General features: G+C 40.0%; 1 protein-coding gene across 2 annotated transcripts in view; it reads right to left on the minus strand.

Moving 5' to 3' along the window:
• TSPAN12 (tetraspanin 12) overlaps positions 1–22,093 on the minus strand; it is a 63,413-nt gene that overhangs the window by 1,405 nt on the left and 39,915 nt on the right. For both annotated transcript variants that reach the window (XM_047695099.1, XM_047695100.1), the window contains exons 6-7: positions 21,068–21,175; positions 16,826–16,969 (exon numbers count right to left, since the gene is read on the minus strand). In XM_047695099.1, coding sequence (XP_047551055.1) covers positions 16,826–16,969; positions 21,068–21,175 — 252 coding nt within the window. The remainder of the gene's footprint in view (positions 1–16,825; positions 16,970–21,067; positions 21,176–22,093) is intronic.

A 22,093-nucleotide genomic window follows, 5' to 3' on the forward strand; every position in this document is an offset into this window, starting at 1 on the left:
TGTTACAGAGGGTCCAAACAATGAAAACAAACAATCTACATCAGTTAATGGAACCAAACAACTTGAATCATAAAAGTTTAACACAGTGACTCTCAATAGGGAACGCCTCTGAGAAACCAGAGGGCAGATGGAGGTGAGCCTGCCCAGGGGATTCTGATGAGCTCAGTCCTTCTTCTGTCTTCCTCACAACCGGAAATTGAAAACCACTGGCCTAAAACATGACTAGAGCAGGGGTTGGTAAACTCCTTTTTTTGTAAAGGGTCAGATAGTCGATCTTTTAGTTTTTGCTGGCTGTATGGTTTCTATGGTAACTGCTCACCTCTGCCACTGTAACCAGAAAGCCACCACAGACAGTATGTAAATGAACGTGCATGGCAGCGTTCCAGCGAAACCTCATGAACAAAAAAAAAAAAAAAAAAAAAAAGCAGTAGGCCAGATTTGGGGGACAGGCCATAGATTGCTGACCCCTGATAAAGAGTAATCCAAATTTTCAAAAATAATGTTTCCTTACTATTGTTTGTGTTCACTGTTAGATGATAGCTCATTTGGTCAGAGACTTTCCCCCAAGGATCAGGAATGTTTGCCCAGTCTACTACTGAAATGTGCTGGTGGGCAGAAGTCCATCTCTTCCCTTTCCCCAACTCCACATGCACCCACTTCTGCCCAGTGCCTGCAGAAGTGCACTGGGGGGGGGGGGGTTCTCGTATGACATCAAGTTATAGTTTCACCAGATAAGGGTTTGAAAGAATCTTTAGCTCCCCTACACACTAAAAACACCTGACTTCATTTGCTTGTATTTAGTTTTATGTATAAAAGACTATGGAGTACCTGTGATAAACAGAAGAGAATTCCGAAAGAAGAGAAGAGGGGGGGGAAAAAAAGAAGAACTATAACCAAGGATCATGGGATGGGTGGGGCAAAGGAAAGGCGGGAGAATGTGACTAACAATTGCCATAAGATACTTCTCCAGTGAACAAAGCCTGGGGAACATGCCATGTCTCCAACTGAATCCACAACAAAGAAATGATCATTCATTCTTCTAAAGTGAAGTTCATTCTAAATGAAGGTGAAAATCTAGGAAAGAATTTTAGAATGATAAATTTCAAGAAGTTTGAAGATTCTGAGATTTTACTCTATTTGGAAGTAAACAATTTCACTTGTCTCGGTTTCATGAACTTCTGACAGAAGACAGAGAACAGAGACTTTATTACTCATAACAATAGCAACAGCCAGAGTATGTGGCAGTTCCTAAAGATCCGAGGACAACACAGAGACAGCCACATGATGCCTGCATACGAAGCAGGTTGCGTGATGGAGGAGAACCCTCAAGTTTTGGGAACCCTAATCTTTCACAGTAGGCAGTAAACATACTTGTCCTTTGCTTTGAAGAAAGACATTATCTTTCTCATACTACACAGTAAATAAACCCACCCTTTACTCTGGAGGGAGACACTATCTCTACCTTCAAGGCTGTTTTCTGTGCAAAAACCCTTGAAAAGAGGGGCACCTGAGTGGCTCAGTCGGTTAAGCATCTGATTCTTGAGTTTGGCTCAGGTCATGATCTCAGGGCCATGAGATCAAGTTCTGTGTCTGGTTCCAGGCTCAGCTGGAGTCTGCTGTCCCTCTCCCTTTGCTCCTCCCCCTGCTCATTCTCTTTTCTCGCTCTTATATTAATTAATTAATTAATAGAATTTAAAAACCACCCTTGAAAAGATAGTCCAAAACAAACACATCCAGCACTTCTATTCACAAGACATGCAGAAATGCTAGAGAATCATGGAAAATTATCTCCCAACAAGAAGAACTTGACTTTTCAAAACTTTTCTTCTGAGTTTGTGGTAACAGTGTCTCAGGCTGCTTACCCTACTGAGGCAACTACTTGAATAAAAAGAAATTAATAATTACTTTAAAAATTGCCTCCTTGTTTTCTTCTCCAGATTCCACAAAGAACTCAATTAAATCAAGGAAAGCAAGACTACTGAATCAGTTGTTAATTTGTGCATTATACTGGAGAAGAATGAATAACACACAATTCTTAGATTTCCAAAGACATTGATCAGTAACTTTACTCCAGTAAGTCATAATTCTCAAGAAACAAAAAATCATGTAAAACTAGCCAAAGACATATTTCTAGACAGTTTCCTGGTCAATCATGTAATGCAGATTAACAGCAAAAGATAAGCAAAGCATCATCAATTTTACCAAAAAGCAAAATTAAAATATTTAAAATTTAATACTAATTAACACTGGTTTAATAAAATCACTTCTCTGGCCATTTTACTTTTTTACTATGCACACAAATATGCATGTACAGGCACATATACACATACATGCACAGACTTATTCTATGTGTCACAAAGAAAATTCACCAAAGTTCAAATCCTTTTCAAAGAGTTTCCTTCAGCTAAGCTCTCAGAGCCAACTCACTCTTATGTTTATGTGTAATTCTAACAAGCATCCTTGCATCTTACAGGATAGACTAAAAGTTAAGATCATGAACCACAGAGCCAGAATTGTGAATTTCAAATCCCTGCTCTCCTACTTAAAAGTTATGTGACTTTGGGCAAGTTACTTACTCTCTCTGCTTCAGTTTTCCCATCTGAAAAAGATAATAATAGTGCCTACCTACTTGGGATAGTGGGAAAATTAAGTGAATAAATATACTTAATTCTTAGAGTGGGGTCAGTCCATGGTAAGAGTCCAGGGCTTGTCAGTTTTGATCTGATGCGTTGGCTACTCAGTATTCGTGGAACAGCCCTTGCTCCCAAGAGCCGTGGGGGCTAATGCTGTTTTTCAGGACAGTGAAGTCATGATCTAAAATGATTTTTTTGTCACTCAGACATTAGATCACTACCTTCTCATGAAGCAGAGAGGGTCACATTAAAGTGAGTTAAACTGAAAAGGTTTAGCTTCAAACATTTGGAAAATTGATTTATATGAATACATTATTTAACTTCACTGCCAGTACCAGATCACCAGATCCATCTTTAGAAAAAAGAAATTGATACAAAATGGCTGTGGCTTATGTTTAGTTAATTCCTTACCTATATTCTCAGTACTTAGAACAAAAATGGATGTTTAATAAGTAAATAAACAGAAGAGACATATCAATAATCTTATAATAATTAAAATGAACTTGAGAATAAAATGTAAACCATCCAAGAAACACATACGGTGATGTTTCAATCCTGTGAAATGCTTTAAGTCAATTATCATTTGATTTTTACCTTTTCAGTAGTCACTGCTATTTAAATTTTACCTAGATAGTTCTTCTTTTTCTTTTGGGGCATAATGTTATAAATGAGGTGGCGTTATCATGATATATAGGTCTTCTTATTAGCATAAGATCTCCTACCCCTTTTGAATAATTCATTCTAACTTTAAAAAGCTATAGGAAAGGTAATGTTTCTTTTTCCAATCTGTGAGTAAAATCAAGCAGAGACTGATAACTACAGTCTATTGTGTTTCATATTTTGGCTTTGGGGAGAGTCTGTTCTAATTACATTTTAAACAACCACATTTATAAAAAAAGGGATAGTAAATTATATCATCTGGGATGGTTTGGGAGATGTGATATACTAGTTAACACTGAATGTGCTAGAGTGGTAGGGGACTTTGGAAATTAATGAGCTCAACTTTTTAACCTTTAAAAATATGGTTAAGAAGCACTTCCAGAACAACATCAGCAAAACTGGCAGAGAAAGGACCCTCAATAGTCTCTCTTCCATGTAAGCAATGAAAGAACTAGCAAAATCAACTTTTTTAGAACTTTGAAAATTAACCAAAGTTTGTACCAATCTGAGGAGTATTATTCAAGAAAAGTACCTAAGTCTCAGTCAGATAGGCAAGCTCTGTCACATTTTAATTAGCTCTCTCCTATCCCCTCTACGCAGCTTTGCAGTAGCCTTGAAAATCAACAGCCCGTAATTATGGTGAAAACCAGTGGCCTGGAAGCCAGAGGCAACAGAATAGGATTGGAGCCCCTTCCAAGCTCCATCCTCAGAGAATTGTCATTATGTGTCCTATCTTGAGGTTCCCTGGAAGACCTCACTTGCAAGCTGTTTTTCTCTGAACCTGAGTTGGAGCGCCACCAACAGCCTTTTCCCTGAGGGTGTTTGTCAAAAGCAACCAGAGGAACACTGAGGTTGCCTGAGGCAGCGCATAATAATTCCACACGAGGAGCTAGTCAAAAAGCTTAAAAAGAAAATCTGGGGGAATGAGAAGTCCCCAGAAGCCTTCACAAAGTTCTGGGATTCTTGTGGGGATCTGCAAATTTACACACCTGAGTCAAGTGGTGCTGCTGCCCAGGGCTATGTCCATGCTAAGGAAAGACCCAAAGGCACTAAGATCTTACCTCTGGCTAAATTTGAAGCTCTGTGCACCCTTGCCAGAGACTGGGAGGCTTACTGGTTCCAGGTAGCAACTGACCCCTACGTTAATTGAGCAGACTTCAGTGGCCTCACATGACAAAGAATACAGAGTTCACAGAATTCGTTCAGGAAAGTTATTAAGGAACAAGAAAACAACAACCACAACAAACTCTGGGGTTATTATTTAAAAGGTCTAGTTCTCAACAATAACAAAAATTATAAAATGTACAAAAAAAATAAATAACAAGAAAGGATGGCTCATATACACACAGAAAGAACCTTCAAAGAAAAGGTACTTGTAATGAAAGGAGTTCCCTGCCTCACGAGACCATCCTGTCCACACTTGAAAAAAATAATACTTCAACTTTTCCTTATTGGAACCTGTCTTCTTCTTCTTCTTTTTTTTTTTCCATTTTTTAAAAGACTTTATTTATTTATTTGTCAGAGAGAGAGAGCAGCAGGCAGAGAGCAAGAAGCAGACTCCTGCTGAGCAGGGAGCCCAATGCAGGACTCAATCCCAGGACTCTGGGATCATGACCTGAGCCTAAACTGACTGAGCCACCCATGTGTCCCTGGAACCTGTCTTCTGAATAAGATGTGTTGGTCCTGGTTCTGCTCTCCAGTGATCTCTTTTCCATTAAGTGGAGAGTGGTTATCTGAAGCCATCACTTTCTCTTGAACTACTCTCTTCTCCAAACTAAATATTCCTATTTCCCTCAAGTTTTCTAAATATATACACTGCATCAGCCTACTGAGCTCTTTCTGGATTGTGCTGATTTGGTCAATGTTACTCTGAAAATAACACTGATTTTTAACTTTAAAAAACTAGAAAATGCAGTACAATATTCAGACAACCAAGGCTGTTGTGAAGGTTTGGATTCCAAGCAAAAAGTTTTTCAGGCTCCCAAGAAGTGTGGACATGAGACTGTATCATATGACACATAGTCAGGACCTGGTCTCCTTCCAGATCTCAGCTAATAATCCCTAAAGATTATTTCCACATGGAGGTGGGCAATGGTTGCTTATTCAAAGCAAACGTCTTAGGTTCCTTAATTTTTTATAACAATATGTCAGCCCTATCACTACCTCATTTAGTTTAAAAAGCACATAGATAACCCCTCAAACCAGACAGAATTTTAGTACTTAAGTTTGTCATTAAAATTTGTTAAATAGGGGGGGGCGCCTGGATGGCTAAGTCAGTAGCATTTGCCTTAGGCTCAATTCACGATCCCAGGGTCCTGGGATGGAGCCCTGCTCAGGGAGCCTGCTTCTCCCTCTCCCTCCCCCTCTGCCCTTGCCCCTTGCTTAGGCTCTCTCTCGCTCCCTCTTTCTTCCTCTCCAATAAATAAGTAGAATCTTTTTTTTTTTAAGATTTTATTTATTTATTTGACAGAGAGAGAGAGATCACAAGTAGGCAGAGGTAGACAGAGAGAGAGAGGGAAGAAGGCCCCCTGCTGAGCAGAGAGCCCGATGCAGGACTCTATCCCAGGACCCCGGGATCATGACCTGAGCCAAAGGCAGAGGCTTAACCCACTGAGCCACCCAGGCGCCCAATAAGTAGAATCTTAAAAAAAAAAAAAAAGAATTCCTTAAGTACAAATCTCTCTATACTGAATACAATTCAATATTTTCTGATGATGACCAGAAGGCATTGTAGCAACTTGCAGCGTATCAAGCTTCATGTTGAATATCAGTGAATCGTTTACACAATTACTTAAAGTTAGGGATTAACTTTCCAAAAGAACTTTCCTCTTCTTGAGGACAGTGTTTTCCCAGATTCCTGTATAAGCACGGTGTATAAGCACCGTCCTCCTCCGCCACTCTGCACGCTTCATAGAAAGAGCTCCAGGGCTGATGGTCCCTTCCACATCATCCTCATTGAAGAAATTCAATCTGAACACAAGCTGTGAGCTTATTTTCAGCCAATCAGATAACTATACTTAAGGTTTACACTTTTCAGTGAAACTTGCACACTGTTGTTGAAAAACAAGACACCAAGTCTAGAAGAAAAAAAAAAATACAGATGTGCCTCTCTATACATTCTATTGTACTATTCATAGAGACTTAGTTACATAAACAAACATTTCTGTTGAGTGAGTCAAAGAGGAAACAGAAATGTTAGAGTTCAAAACTGCATTCCATTTCACAAAGGGGGTTTTATTCAGAATTGGAAAGAACTGAATTACACTTACTTGCTTTTCTCAAAATAGAATACTCAAAGTTGATTTACCTTGAATATTTTTCTTCCTAAACAAAGCTATGTTAGTCCTACATTAATAACTTCAGAAAATTCAAAGGTATGATTAAACATAATGGCTAACCTACTTTACTTGCTGAAATATTAAAATTCTGGTGAACTGTTAATTATAAATAATAACAGTACCTTTTTATCAGAGAAAAAAAAATCACTAATCCCTACATTTCCTAGAATCTGTTTGAAGGCATGTCAGGGGGCCTCATTTCACCTGAGGAAATGATATACTTGAAACTATGCTCTGATCTATCTCCAAAATGATTTTCTAAAATTGGAAGAACCCCTTGGCTTTTTAGTACTCAATATTCACAGCCCACATTAAAAAAATTAGGCAGACTTGTAATCAGCTTATGAAGATAATGTATAAATAAAATCTAGGTGTCAATACATGCCAGTATTGATATTTTTCTAATGGATGTTTGGTAATGACTTTAAAGTTTGAAATGACTGTGTTAATTATCAGGTACAAATATATAATCTTCAGCCTTATTTCTTCTAAAATCAAAAAAACTGAATGCAGTTCATGAGTCCATGAGATTTACACACAGGTTGGACCAAATGTTCTCCACTGATAACCATAAATGTTGCAGGGAAAGAAATGTTTCTTCAAAAAAAAGAAAATTAAATAGCAAGTAATAAAATTCACCATGGGACTTCCTCTTCTCTTAGGAGTAAGGTTAAGCAAACCCATGCATAGGAAATGCAGTAGAAAAAGTCTTCTTATTTCTTTTTCAAAAGATTTAATTTTAATTTTTTTTTTCTTTTGAGAGAAAGACACAGCAGCGCTAGAGCATGAGAGAGGTGGGGAGGGGCAGAAGGAGAGGGAGAAGCAGGTTCCCCTCTGAGTAGGGAGCCCAACTCTGGGCTGATCCCAGGATGCTGGGATCATGACCTGAGCCAAAGGCAGACACTTAACTGACTGAGCCACCCAGGCGCCCGAAGTCTTCCTGTTTCTTAATTACAGTCCCTCATACCTTGTTTCATTGTCACAATATTCCCATCGCATAGACAGAATCACCAAATTTAAAAGATTGCAAGTACAGAACATTTTTCGTTTTTACAAAAAGATGTGGTTGTAAAGAAACTCTAGAGTCAGAAAACCCAGACAGCGCCATCCTGGCCGGTGAGGCCCCCTCCAGCAGCGAGCTCTCCTTGCCTGAAGGAGCACAAGCACATTTCCAAGCTGCTCCTTCAAACAGTGTCTCTCATTGGGCCCTAGGGCCACCTAAATTTCAACTGTAAGAAGGCAGGGGGGGGAAAGGTGTTAAAACAAGGGAGTGGGTAATCACATGACATCCCCAAAAACCTTGACCTGAAAATCTACTTTCAGCCAGCACAAATACATATAACCAGAAAATACATACTTTTCCTGTATTTACTCTCAGAACTGGGTGCAATTTGGCTGGTTAAAAATCTAATCATAGATCGTTAATTGTTCTATTTACTTTAATAAATACATTCATAACTTACATTTATTGTCATTACTGTCACTAGCTACCATCATGCATTGGAGATTTGTGTTTATTATTTGCCAAGTGGTTTGCTAAGAGTTTCTCATTAAGAAGCTCCATTTATCTTTGTACTACTAGAATGAGGTAGGTACTGTTATTATCTCATTCTACAGATAAAGACATTGTGGTTCACCAGTGAAAAAGAAGCTACAAGCACTCAGCTTGTCCCTCACCAGGTATTCCACATCTCAAAACTTTAGTGTGTAAAAATACGGGGTTTGGAATCAAATAGATCTGAGCTCAGTCACTGACAAGCTATGACCTAGCTAAGCTAGGTCACTTAGCCTCATTGTGCCTCACTTTTCTCATCTGTAAAATGGAGGTAATAATACTGCACCTTCAAAGAAACATTTTAGAGCTCAAATAAGGTCATGCATGTTTACAGAGCTCCATCACCGTGTATCTTATTTGAAAAATCCAAGGTGTGCTTTCCGATCCCTAATTTACTTTACCTCTCAGCTATGACTTGTAGTATGTCATGTAAACAGGCGCTGTTCTAAGGGTTACACAGATGTTAATTCACTCTCCAAACAAAGCCTAAGCAGGGTACTTTGGTTATCTGCATTTTGCAGCTGAGAAAAATAAAGAAAAACAGAGACACGAAAACCTTGCCCGAGGTCACACAGCTAGTAAGGGGCAAGCGAAGATTCAACCTCCAAAGTCTTCACCTCTGAACCAGGCTTCTTCACTAAGGAAACTCATTCCAGGACACTGCTTTCCATTTCTCCTCTGCCCCCAGTAGGTGGGTCTCCCATAGGGGGTGCTGTTTCCCAACTTTGTCCTCCAGTGCAGATCTCACACCAACTCTCTGTGGGACCTCATCTCCCCGCCATGCCCTCACTGCATCATCTACACTGACAATACCTGTAAACTGTTAGTACCCCCTCCCTAGTCCGTTCTCCACTTCTTCACAGTAATCAGTGTCGTCTGTGGGAACACAGCGTCCCAGCCAGAGACCCCACTTCCCAGCCTCCCTTGCAGCTAAGCAGGGCCAACTGAGCCCTCCCAATGGAACTGGAGCAGAGGCGACGAGAGCCGCGGTGAACGTGTTGGATGCTCTCCTTCCCTCGCCCTCCCTTGACCCCCTGACTGGAACTGGAGAAAAAGAAGAGCAATTTTGGAAGACAAGTATTATAAAAAGATGAAGCTGTCTCACCATCCTGGGTCTCTGGATGAACCCATGCAGCAGAGTTGCCCAGCAGCCTGCCCCCACCCTTCCGAGACCGGTTTACGGTTTACGAGAGAAAAATAGGCTCCCACCGTATTCAAGTCATTGCATTTGGAAGCAGCTCTTTCCCTGTATAGTCCATGCAAAATCCACATCTCTGCCCAAATTAGGTCTACGGCGTGTCACCTAATCACTCCCACGGCTCATGTACAACCATTTCCTAGCTCTGTTCCCCGCCTCGAGACCCAGCCCTCCCCTCCACTCTGCTTCACAATGCCCACAGAATGACGCTGAAGCACAGACCTAAAATTGTTACTTTGGGACATACTTCTTTCAGGTCAAAATATTATAATGGCTTTCTTCTGCATCAAAACTCTAAAGGCAACATTTGCAAGCCTTCATTAACAGGGCACAAGAAGAAAAGTGGAACAGTAAAGAGGTAACAGGAAATCTACAGTGGATCCATGTCGGAAAGAGAGGGAGAGAAAAGAAGAATACATTTGTATACCTGAGGCAAAACTGGCAGAACGGTTAGAAGCCCGATTAGATCAAGCGAAGCCCGGAGATGAAAGGGATTTTCCCCCTACCAAGCACTAACGGGTCCTGCAGGGCTCTGGATGATAAAACAGACATCACCCCAAGTCAGAGGCAACCCGACCCCCACCGGCAGGTGCTGAGGAGATAATGGAGTCAGCCAAGAGGCAGGAGGGAGTGTCTCTGACTTCATATAAAAGAACCCCGAGAATAGAACTTCTTGGAGATATTTCATCTAAATCACCACGGAGCCTGAAAGCTGCCTACCGTTTACTATCTGGGCAGGAGGTCGTGTGTGTGTTTATCTGAGAGGGGGGTTTCATTATTAATAAATCAGAATCCTGTGACTACTCAGGGCTAAGCCTTCTTTTCATAATAATGCCTCGGATTTGTGAACATGCTTGCCTTTCTGTTTGGGAACTACTCACAGGATTTAGCATAAAATGCCTGCGGTGGCCGGGCAGACAGGGCTCTTCCTCACGCACCTCCTGCCCTGTCCAGCCCTGCCAGGGGGCCCTCCTCGCCCGCCGTGCTCCAGCTGAGTTCCAGCTCTAACTTCGCACCATGGCCCGTTGGCTTGCAATGCCCTCTTCGGCCCATGCCTTCCAAATATTTTCTGCACGTGACTAGCACCTGTTTGTCTCAATGAATGACAAGCACCTCTATGTGCTCACCTTGCATATCTCTAACATAAAGACCGTAGTTATTAAAGATCGCCTACCCTGTGTCTGCCTCCTTCTTGTGCCCCAATTTAGGTTCATCTAGTTCCTATCTCTTATTCTAGCCACTGATGTGTGGATCATTACTATGAAGACTTGACTAACTTCATGTTAATGCAACTGGTCAGCCCCTGGCCGGGGGCCCTACACTGTTACCTCTTGTGACCTGCCTTGAACTTCTCTTTCAACACTCACCCCTCATTTTGTTTAGTTTGTGTGTGTGTGTGTGTGTGTGTGTGTGCAATTTCCTTGGTTGTAAGAAGAATCCTACTAGTTGTTTAAGAGCAGGGTTACCTGGGAGAAAAATCATCAATCTCATACCTATGTAGAACTTGCCAGAAAGCAATACCCCATCTCCCACCAACTCCTTTTGTATCTTCAACACTCTTTCATGTCTCTACCACAGAGAATTGTTAAGGAAATGGTTATGTTTAGGATGTTGTGTGTGAAAAACAGATATATAGTATTGACTCACCTTCTAACTGTTCAGAGGAGAAGAGTGTTAACAAAAAGTGTTGAGGGCTGAGATGTTGCCCAGAAAAAAAAAGGGAGCATAGATTATAAAGCAAATACCATTTGCCAATAACAGGGTATAAAGGAGATAAGGAGGAGCAGACTTCCCATTCGTGGGAGGACAGCACAGATTCATGACTCTCGGCTCACACAGCAGATAACAGACAAGAGAGAGAACAAAAACTTGAACCTCCTAGGGACGCCTGGCTGGTACAGTCGGTTAAGCCTCCGACCCTTGGTTTCAGTTCAGATTGTGATCTCAGGGTCCTGAGATCGAGTCCTGGGTGGAGCTCTACATTCAGCACGGAGTCTGCCTGAGACTCTCTGCCCTGCCCCGCTTCTGCTCTTCTGGTTGTCCACCAAAAAATGAACCATCCCATATGGTTCCCTGCGAGCTGCCTCCACCTTGAACTGGGGTGATGCGGGACAACATCCCTATATGTCCCTGTACCTTCTGTGACCACTGCAGACCTCTATGTACTTGTCACCATCTGGGTTCCTCATCCTGTAAATCACGGCTCAGAGAGATCACACCCCTGCACTTCCACGCTCCCTGCCCTCTCTTTCAGCCTGTTTGTAGATTTTTCTGTTACTCAGAGAAGAAATAAACAACCACCTAAAGAGGCAGAAATGGTTTGAGGCAAAACTATTTGTCACAAAGGGAATAATCAAAGAATATTCGCTATTCAAACCCAATACCACACAGAAGATGCAAAGACTAAGGGTCTAAAAGGAAAGTGTTCTGAAGGTACTCAGCTGTGTGGAAACTGTCTCTCTGTCCAGCCCTCATATAACCTGCTGTGAATACCATTTTTCTGAAGAAGCAGTCAATATCTTTTCATAGTGGTCTTTCTTCTAACTACAAAACAAAGAAATGTGTCTATGGGGGCACATTTTACTTTACTCTCCATTCGTCTTTGTTTTCCATTTTGAGTTGGTCCATTTGAAGCAGGGCCTGTTGTGAACCTGTCTACTTCCACGCATTTGTCTTGAGGGGCACACAGAGGAGGAAAATGGCATTGCAGTCCCTTTGAGGAGATGTTCATGCTTCGTTTCGTATCTGCGGTGACAAACACTGCAACTATCTCCACAGCTGTGGTTCTTCACGCTTTGAGGTATAAAAACCCCAAGAAAAGCTGGTGAGAGCTATGGATCCTAATCACAGAAAAAAATGCACAAAAAATATTGAAAACAATCTCAGCGGTATCACCTTTCCCTTGAAGCCCGTCCAACAAGAGAATAGGTCCGCAGGCAAGACTTCCTCTCTGCTAACCTTCCTTCTTTATTTTTCTGTCTCTCTGGGTTTTTTGTTTTGTTGTTTTTTTTTTTTACTCCAGATCAGGTCTAGACAGAGACCTTTAGTAACGATACAGTAGACGACTCAGCAGGTGAGAGAAAGAAGAGACACATCCCAGGCCTCTATTCTACCAACTTCAGCTTGGGGTCTGATGTTTTGCTGAAGCCAGGTCTCACGCCTAGTATTTGGACAGTGTGGTTCCACAAGCAATCCCAAAGAACAAGGTAGTAAGTAGTCAGTAATCACTAGGGTAGCCCTGGGTGGGATTTTGCATTTGTAGTTTCTTAGGGTAAAAAGAAAAAAAAAAAAAATTCTTCAGCGGATCTTTGCATGGCTGCGTCCTTGGCATCAACTGCTTTCAGTTCAAATGTCACTTCCTAAAAGAGTGGGTTCCTAACCATCCTAAGTAGCTCCCTCGCCAATAAAGCCAGCCTCAAGCACACGACCCTGTTTAGAATCTTTAAAATGCTTTTACCACTACCTGAAATTATTTTTTATTGCTGTTTTTAATCTTGCTAAATGTTTATCATCCTAACTAGAATATAAATTATACAGGACAGATTTTTGTCTGCAACATTCTTGGCTATATCCTCAGCCTTTACAACAGCACTTGAGGCCCAGGAGGCCCTCACAAAACATTTGACTTCATGAATATGATGGAACCAAACTGCTGATCAGAAATAGTTTCATCTATGACTTTTACAACTACACTTCTCTACAAGTGTGTAGCTCATTACAGGTATTGGAGGACCTGTGTACCAAAGCCAACAATACTTCTGATGGGAATGTTTCTAAAATGTGCAATTGTCACTCTATTTCTGCTCTGCCATTTTTCACAGGTTTCCAATGTGTCATAAAACATTATTGGGTCAGGGACCATGCAGGCCACCAGATGGTTGCAAATGATTTATTTCCTTGATTTCAGACTACTGAAGAAAGATTGCAGGAAGAAAACCAGTTCTTATCTCTGAGCTTACAAAATAGGAAAGATAAAAGGGACCTTGAAGTTCATCTAGTCCAGATCCACTTTTAATTTAAAAACCCATTCTACCCGCCAATGACATGGTTATCTGACCTTGACTTTAATATTTTTAGTGATGAGACACTCATTATTTTACAAGAGAACCTGTGTCACAATTGGACGGATTTTGATGAGCAAGGTCTTCCTTCTATTGATTCAAAATTTCCTTCCTCTAGCGTCTGGCCCTTGGAGCAACAATGAGTAAGTCTAGTTCCTGTTCTGAATGATGAACTTTGAAATATTTGAAGACATCTAAAATATCTCCCCTTAGTATTTGCTACTTCGGAACAAGCAACATAAATACCTCCAGCTGTCCCTCACTTGTCCCTCCCTGCTAGACCCCTCATCTTCCAGGTGGATGGTCTCTGGGCACTCTTCAATTAGGAAACATATGTTCTCCAGGGCAAAGCAGATTTAAGTCTTATTTTTAATGATGGATTTAATTGTACTTGTGCCATAAAGCTACTAAGTGATCCACTTTGGTAAGTCAACTATGCATATAATTATGCACTATATTATTACCAATACCAGCATCTGTTATTAATTATAAAATGTAAAAGCAGACTTACTCTGATATAATGAACCTCCATCTCTGCGGGAAGTCTGTCTACAGAACATCTCGTAACTGACAATGCCAGCTTGCTACTGAAAGTCTTTTGATGAAAATATGAAAAAGCCTTTCAAATAGTCTGGTTCCTCAACTTGCATGCACACAATCCTGTGGCTTCTTTCAATCTCGAAATTCATGGAATAAGCAATTATAGACAGTCCCAAAGTAAGGCATTCCAGGACAAATAGTACTCGTGGAAATAATCTAAGACAAACTAGTAAAAACAAATTGCATTTTTACAGCAAGAAAATTTTATCAGATGTTTAATTGAATGCTTTCCAACTAAACAAAGTATAATCGAAGTGACTCTGTCCATATTTAGACTTTATGGGAAGATCTGGTAAACGGATTCATGTTTTGCCATTCTTATGATCAATGCCAGTTGTAATCATATTATCAGTATTAATCACTAAAGAAGGTAGAGATTATTATATATGGTGGTGTAGCCCAGTGAATTCCCATATTGACTTGCCATTCCTAAAAACTAACAAAAATTCACACTAGGAAACTGGAAAGGTTTCCATTCACATCTATACTGTAATCATCTGTGTCTTTAAAACCTAGTGGTGAGTTATAATACATTTGAATATCCACAATTATGTTTGCATTTAATAATATCTTGGAAATATTAAGCACAGTTTTATTGTTTTTTCTGTTTTCTGGAATGAACAGGGCTTTCACTGTTGAACTTGTTAGTTGACTGTCCTTATTTCAGACTTTGAGAAGAAAAGATGTAGCATAATCACAGAGAACTCAGAGACATTGACCCAATAATTCTTTGTTATCTTTTCAAATAAACAACCTGAGTAATTCAGTTGTTTCAACAATTTTTGTTATAAGTTGAGCTGTGTTTCCCTCAAATGCATATGTTCAGGTCCTAACCCCCAGAACCTCAGGATGTGATCTTATTTGGAAATGGACTCATCACAGATGTAATTAATTAAGTGGAAGTTGTACTGCAAAATGTTAGTTCCCTAAAGCAATAGGACTGGTGTCCTTAGGAAGAAGGTAAAATCTGGGGACACACAGAAACAGGGAGAATTTCATGTGAATGTGAAGGCAGAGTTCGGGGGGATGCTTCTACAACCAAGGAAGAGCAAAGATTGCATCCAACCACCAGAGGCTGACAGATGGGCACAGAACTGATTCTCCTTACCCCTCTCAGAGGGAGCCAAGCTTGCTGACACCTTGCCCTCAAGCCTTCGAGCCTTCAGGACCACGAAGCCACAAAGACCTGCTGTTTAAGTCACTCACTTGGTGGCACTTTGTTACAGCAGCCATAGGAAACTAACACAATTCTGAATCTCTTAAAAAACACTTGGCACACTTCTCTGTGGCATGTCTTCGGAGCTCAAAGCACTTTATTTTGGATATGCTTAATGCGGCACAGTCTTGTCCTCTGAGACGAATTTTTTAACAGCCAAAAGCTACTCGTATCTAAGATATAAAGAAGATGGATGATTTGAGTATGTAATCCACCATCTTTTTCAAATAATTCACACCATAAATTAATGAAAGTGATTTCTGTGCAACTCTGCAACGATCTTGGTAGCCTAAAAGATGATTTGAACAATAATAGTATTTCTAGGGAAAAATGTATAACATCCTAAGGTCTTGAGATAGGTATAAAAATGCATGTTTTATAAATCATGACATTCTGTTTTAAAGTTTCACTCTTCATAGCTATATTATATATACATATGTGTGTGTGTGTGTGTGTGTGTGTGTGTGTGTGCGCGCACACACTCATGTGTAGGTATGGATGACATATTATGCAGTAGGAGTTGTTATTTTATAGTAAGCCAGAGTTTTCAATACTGTTTTCTGATATCCAGATGCTTGACTGGAGATGTTTCTGGGAAATGATCCCAGCCCCTCAGCCTGAGAGCTCCCTTCCATCTGATTTGCATTTTTGCCCTTCCATTCTAGCTCGAGTCTGCAATGAAATTTTCTGTAATGTGGTCATGTCTTATATCTGCATTGCCTAATACAGAAGCCGCTAGTCTCAAGGGGCCTTTAAGTCTTTGAAATGTAGCTATTTCAACTAAGGAAATGACATTTTCATTTAATTTAATTTTGACTAAAATAGCCATCGGTAACTACTGGCCACTGTACTGGATGGAATAGTTCTAGATTTTAGTTTGAATTCAGATTCTACTGCTAACAAAGTTCAAAAACTCACCACTAAAAATGGAGGACTAGGAGAACTTCTGCTAATAAAGGAATAACTGATGATTTGGATAAATTCTCCCAGAAAACACAGACGTGCAACTTTCTTGGGCATGTGATGACTGATTTTAAACCTAGTGAGCATCTAACTCCGTTCAATCTGCCAACTAAAACTAACATCGCTGTTCCTTATTAGCCAGTAGGGGGAAATGAAGAGTAGAGGACAGCATTTTCCCTGGAGAGCAGTATTTACTATTTTTTTCCCCTATATATGTTTTAGTGGAGGCCCTAAAATACATATCGTGTTTGGGAACTCCCAGCCTTGTCTTCCTGAATATGCAGAGTTCTTTACATACCCCTCATGAACCTGTTTTCAAAGGATCCCTAGGAGGCAAGAGAAACTGGTTCTAGACAATACAGTTTAAAACCCAGTTGATTCTAAACATGGTCTTTCCCAATTTCTTTTGTTCACATGTGATAAGGTTCGGATTTTTATACTGATTTTTAGCTTTGTCCTGTTTCTCCACATACCAGAGAAAAATTTCAAGGGTCTTTGTATTTAGAAGAAGAGAATTTCATGGCCACGTTGTTGGTCCTTTATTTAAAAGTCATTATAAGAAAACTCGTATACGTGATACGTTAACCACATATGGCCTTACCTCTTGATAAAGGTCACTGAGATCTTCCTGGTGGGCCTGTTTGGAACATCCTGGGAATTCCCTAACACAACAGGAATCCGGGGGCCAGTCCATCTCTGTCATTTCCAGCCAGTCAGTGAAGTACACCACTCCACAGCACTTAAACTGCGAAAGAATGACTGGTCAGGCTCAGAAACTACACAAATATTTTCTTAGCTTACAGAAGATTAAACGTTAGATTTCTTAAATTTTTGTACCCAGAGCTAAAACTCACTTCTGTCATCACCTAAAGATATGTGTACATTCTATACTGACGACAGAAATGTGGCAAAGGGCTCCATAGCAGAACAATTCCGAACAATAATGCTCATAACCCAAGAAATCAGATGAGGCATGGCTGAGTCTCCCCCAACTGTACAATCCTCTATAAGTGATCATACAGCAACAGAGTCATTATGCACAGTAACAATTAACTGGATTATTACAGTTCTCATTAAACCTCTGGCCACGAAAGAACAGTTGATCAATCTGTTTGTGTATCACCTACTTACCAATTTAACTGCTTAACAAATTCAAAGATTAAAAGTTTTTGTAATCTCTGGAGAAAAAGTTTTGACCAAAATCACACATCACAAAAATGACCCAACTTGAATTCATTAACCAGTAGATTTTCAAAAATGTTTCAGACACAAACTCGGGTTTAGCAAACACATTTTTATTTAACTGAATGAGAGTCTTGAAATAAAGTATTGTATTCTCTCACCATAAATCCCGAAGAAATGATGTGCCTTTAGCTTGAATGAAATTGGATTTAAGAAAAACTACACTGTCTTTTGTTCTTTTTTTCTCATTTCACCAAGTTTTAACAAAAACTTTCTCTGGTCAAAGTTTAGAAACACTGCTTAAGGACATATGTAGATTAGATTCAGAATAATTAACTATGATAATTTTCTGCCCTTGGGTAGAGGGAGTTACTCTTCCATAGAGTCAAAAACAAGAACTCTGGGCAATCACTGAGAAGAACTTTGCCAAGAGTGACTGGCTCTACAAATTATGTAGCCCCACAGACCAGTCTGTGTCCAGGATTAACACCGTATCATAAAATATCACAGTCCACCATTTCAAAATCTAACTAAAATCAGCTATGGAGAATTCTGAACTTCTTGTGTGAAATGAAACAAAGAAAATACGAAAAATGATTTTATATTTTTCATTTGCCTAAATATCTAATTTTTAAAAAGAAAACACCATCTTAAGAGGATTATAAATGATGAACTACTGGTGTTATGAGTAATACTAAAATTTTCAGAGAAACATTTTTTATATTTTTAGTATTTTCCTTTTATAAACTTGCTCTAAAAGCTACAGACATGCCATAAACATCACACATTAACTCAAACATAATTTAACATCATGCATTTTACATAAGTCATTGAATATCCATAAAAAACATATGTGGTTAAAAAGACTTCACTTTCTAAAAATCATAAACTACTACATTTCCAAGTCGGGCTTTTTAAGTCCTTGCACTCAGAGAACACCTACTTCTCTCATTTCCTAAGGACATGTGTTTTCCTATGTTGATGACAAAAGTACAGTTCTTAGAACTCATACTCCATCCACAATAGAACAGCCCATTTATCTGGCCTCGTCAGGAAATGAGGTGCTCCACAGAAATGATTTTTCCAAATAACTTAAGCATATCATGCTCAGTGCCAGATTTTTTTTTCTTTTAATAAGTCACTGAGATATTTTTTCTTGTTACATAGTTGTTTTTCTTTGTCAAAAGAAGATAGTAGATTGGCAGTGAAATTTTCCCTGTAACTCCCCTACGCGAACCCACTACTATGCCACACACATGACCATGATCTACATCTCCTTGCAGTTTTCCCACCTCCTTTAAAATCACATTATGAGATAAAGCCGTTCGTGCTAGCATCATGTTAAATTGGAAAATACCGCAACCGTTTAACCTTTAGCGGAAGTGAGGTTTTCACAGGTCAAACAGCTTGTGGAGACCACAGACTAGTTTGTGGCAGAGCCTATTTATTTCAAAGCTGGTTCTCCAACCATTAAGTTAAAATAAACAAGTAAATACATTTTTTTAAAAGATTTTATTTATTTATTTGACAGACAGAGATCACAAGTAGGCAGAGAGGCAGGCAGAGAAAGAGAGGAAGGGAAGCAGGCTCCCTGCTGAGCAGAGAGCCTGATGCAATGCGGGCTCTATCCTAGGACCCTGAGATCATGACCTGAGCTGAAGGCAGAGGCTTTAATCCACTGAGCCACCCAGGCACCCGAGGTAAATACATTTTTAAAAATTGGTTTTTTAGAAAGATATTAAAGAAAGATCCCTAGGGCTCATCTGAGAGTCCTTGACAGTGAGGTCCATGCCCAGAAGTGCACTGAAGGAGTCGTCAGGACAACTGGGGCCCGATGAAGTCACTTCTAGCTCTTCAATTTATTGCAGGAGCCAGGTGTTGTGGGCTGAACGGTGTTCCCCACCCCCAAAATTCATGTTGAAATTCTCGCTCTCAAAATGTGACCATATTTGGAGATAGGATCTTTACAGAGGTAATTAAATTAAACCAAGGTCACAAGGATGGGCTCTAATCCCATATGATGAATGTCCTTATAAGAAGAAGAAATTTGAACACAGACACATATAAAAGGAAGACAGACAAGGAGAAGACTGCTCTCTACAAGCCCAGGAGAGAGGCCTCCAAAGAAATCAGCCCTGCATACCTTGATCTCGGACGTCTAGCTTCCCAAATTGTGAGATGACACATTCCTGTTGCTTCAGCCACCCAGTCTGTGATCACTTATTTTGGCCACGGCCCTGACACACTAGCACAAGAGGCTTTAAAAAATTCGTTCAGGGTGCCCAGAGGTCATCATCCTCCTTTTGTGTGAAACAGATCTATGATATGGAGGAGGGAACTTACCACACAATAAAGCTAAAAACATACATACTATCATTTGCAATGTTATACCTTGTCTATCTAGATGGAGCCCCTTGAAAAAACTTCCTTTGTTGTTTTAACCTGGATTATCATGGTCTACATCAGAAATCCCAGAAAATAAAGAAAATCTGAGCAGCTTCTATCCAGGGCAATAGCTGAACACAGGTTACTATAAATTCCCTAATGTCTCACCTATTTTCCCATCATGTTGTTTTTAGTACAAATGAACGGTAAACAAACAAAGCCAGGAAGCGTTTAAATAAATAGGAAATCTGTGTTACAATGATAATTTCACCATCTCAACAACTGTAACACAAAGAGCCAGATTTGGCCATTATCCTGGACTGAAACCTCTGCCCATATCCCAGATAGAGTAACTGGGCAGAGAGTTGGATATCCATCCCATAAGACACTGACTCTCACATGTCTTGCGGCTCCGCTCAAAAATGATGGGAAAGAAACAGGTATACTTGGTCACCCAGGAATCTCCAATCACAAGGAAACTGTTTGGGAGAAGAGCTTGGTTTGAAGCCATACCAGTGGTGAACGTCAAGTCACCAGATTTTAAAAATCTACATATAGTCCGTGTTTGAGAAGATGAGTGCATGCAGGGCTCTATGGAAGTTAGGAAGAAAAGCAAAAAGAACCTATGCTTTATCATGCTATCCTCAATAACCGTAAGCTAAACGAGATCAAACTCACAATCCCATTTAATCTTTTCAAAAACCCAAGGAGGCAAGTACTGGTCTTATCCCTAGTTTACAGATGAGGAGACTGAAGCTGAAAGAAACTAAGGAAATTATAGAAGTTCATGGACTAGTAAGCTACAGAGCCAGAATCTGAACCAAGAGCTTTCTGACTAGAAAACTCATACTTTTAATGATATACTGATGCTTAATTCACAAATGAGAGCCAGTATTTTTAAAAAATTGTAACTGTTTAAAATAAAGACAGCTCTAAAAGTCATGAAAACTTATCTCCTCAAATAAAACTTGGGTATTTATCAAGAAACGCTCAGAAAGAGGAAATTCCACAGTAGTTTAGCAAAATGGCTTTTAAGAAATTCTTAAAATATACGTGGACCACGTGAAATGAAGGGGAAATGGTATACACAGGAAGAAAAGCAGGGCATGGTGTCACTTAAGGAATTTCTCAATAAAGAATTACATCAGTGGTAACTGAATCACAGGCTTAACTTTTCAGCGCAGAGAAAATGACCAAAGCCAAAGCTTTGAACATTTGTTTTTTGAAAGTATGCCATTTATTCCATACCCTCTACCTCAGAAGTTGTAGCACTTACTTCTCTCTGGAAAAAATTCCAAGCGTGAGTAAGCCACCGGTATCTAGGTAAGCCATAATTTGTCATTCTGGCTTTCAAAGTGACCATGTCTGACCACTGAACCGGGACCTGGAGATAACAAACAAAATATCACAATTGGAACATACAAACACACACATTCAGACCACAAACATTCCCATATTCACAAAAATAATCGCTCACCCACTCATACGCATATTGGAATGTATTGCAATTAAGAAATACTATTTTAAAATTTATATTTGTTTGCGCCCTAAATTAAGCTCAAGGTTATTAGCTACTTATGAAACAATCTCTATGTGTAGATGTTTGCAGTAAATGAGGAAGTTCTTTACATTAAGCAAAGAAAAAAAAATAAAATCATTTAATGCCAATGTCAAGCTGAAGGAAATCACAAAACAAGTGGTTTACTGTATGTCCTACATGTTTGGCTGAAGAGCTCCTCGTAACAAATGATCCCTGCCCAGAAATGCCCTTGGATCTGATTCCATAATGCTATGGAGTCAGTCTTTGAAGGGACTGCAGGGGGGCCTGCGTGGCTCAATCAGTTAAGCATCTGCCTTCGACTCAGGTCATGATTCTGGAGTCCTGGGATAGTCCTGGGATGGTCCTGAGATAGAGCTCCATGTCCTGCTCTCTGCTCAGCTGGGAGTCTGCTTCTCCCTCTGCCTCTCTCCATGCTCCTGCTCTCTCTCTCTCAAATAAATACATGAAATCTTCCTAAAAAAGGAAGTGACTGCAGATTGTAGTACCAAAAATAAAGGGATAAGAATTAAGAAGGGAAAGAATTCAGCTCAAGCCATGCCTCGTTCTGGAATAAGTGTGCAAATATCTTTCCCAAAATTGGATTTTGGATGCATGCTAGAAATTTAGGAAGAATACCTCACAAACTAAAGCACTTTTTGTGCTTCTAGTCCCACGTCACCGAGCACCGTGTCCCTTAACGGAGTGTTTAATCATGGCAGAGCTTAAGGTACACAACACAACATTTGGCCGAAAATCCAGTCA

Source organism: Lutra lutra, chromosome 11 (assembly GCF_902655055.1).
Source record: "Lutra lutra chromosome 11, mLutLut1.2, whole genome shotgun sequence".
Lineage (NCBI taxonomy): Eukaryota > Metazoa > Chordata > Mammalia > Carnivora > Mustelidae > Lutra > Lutra lutra.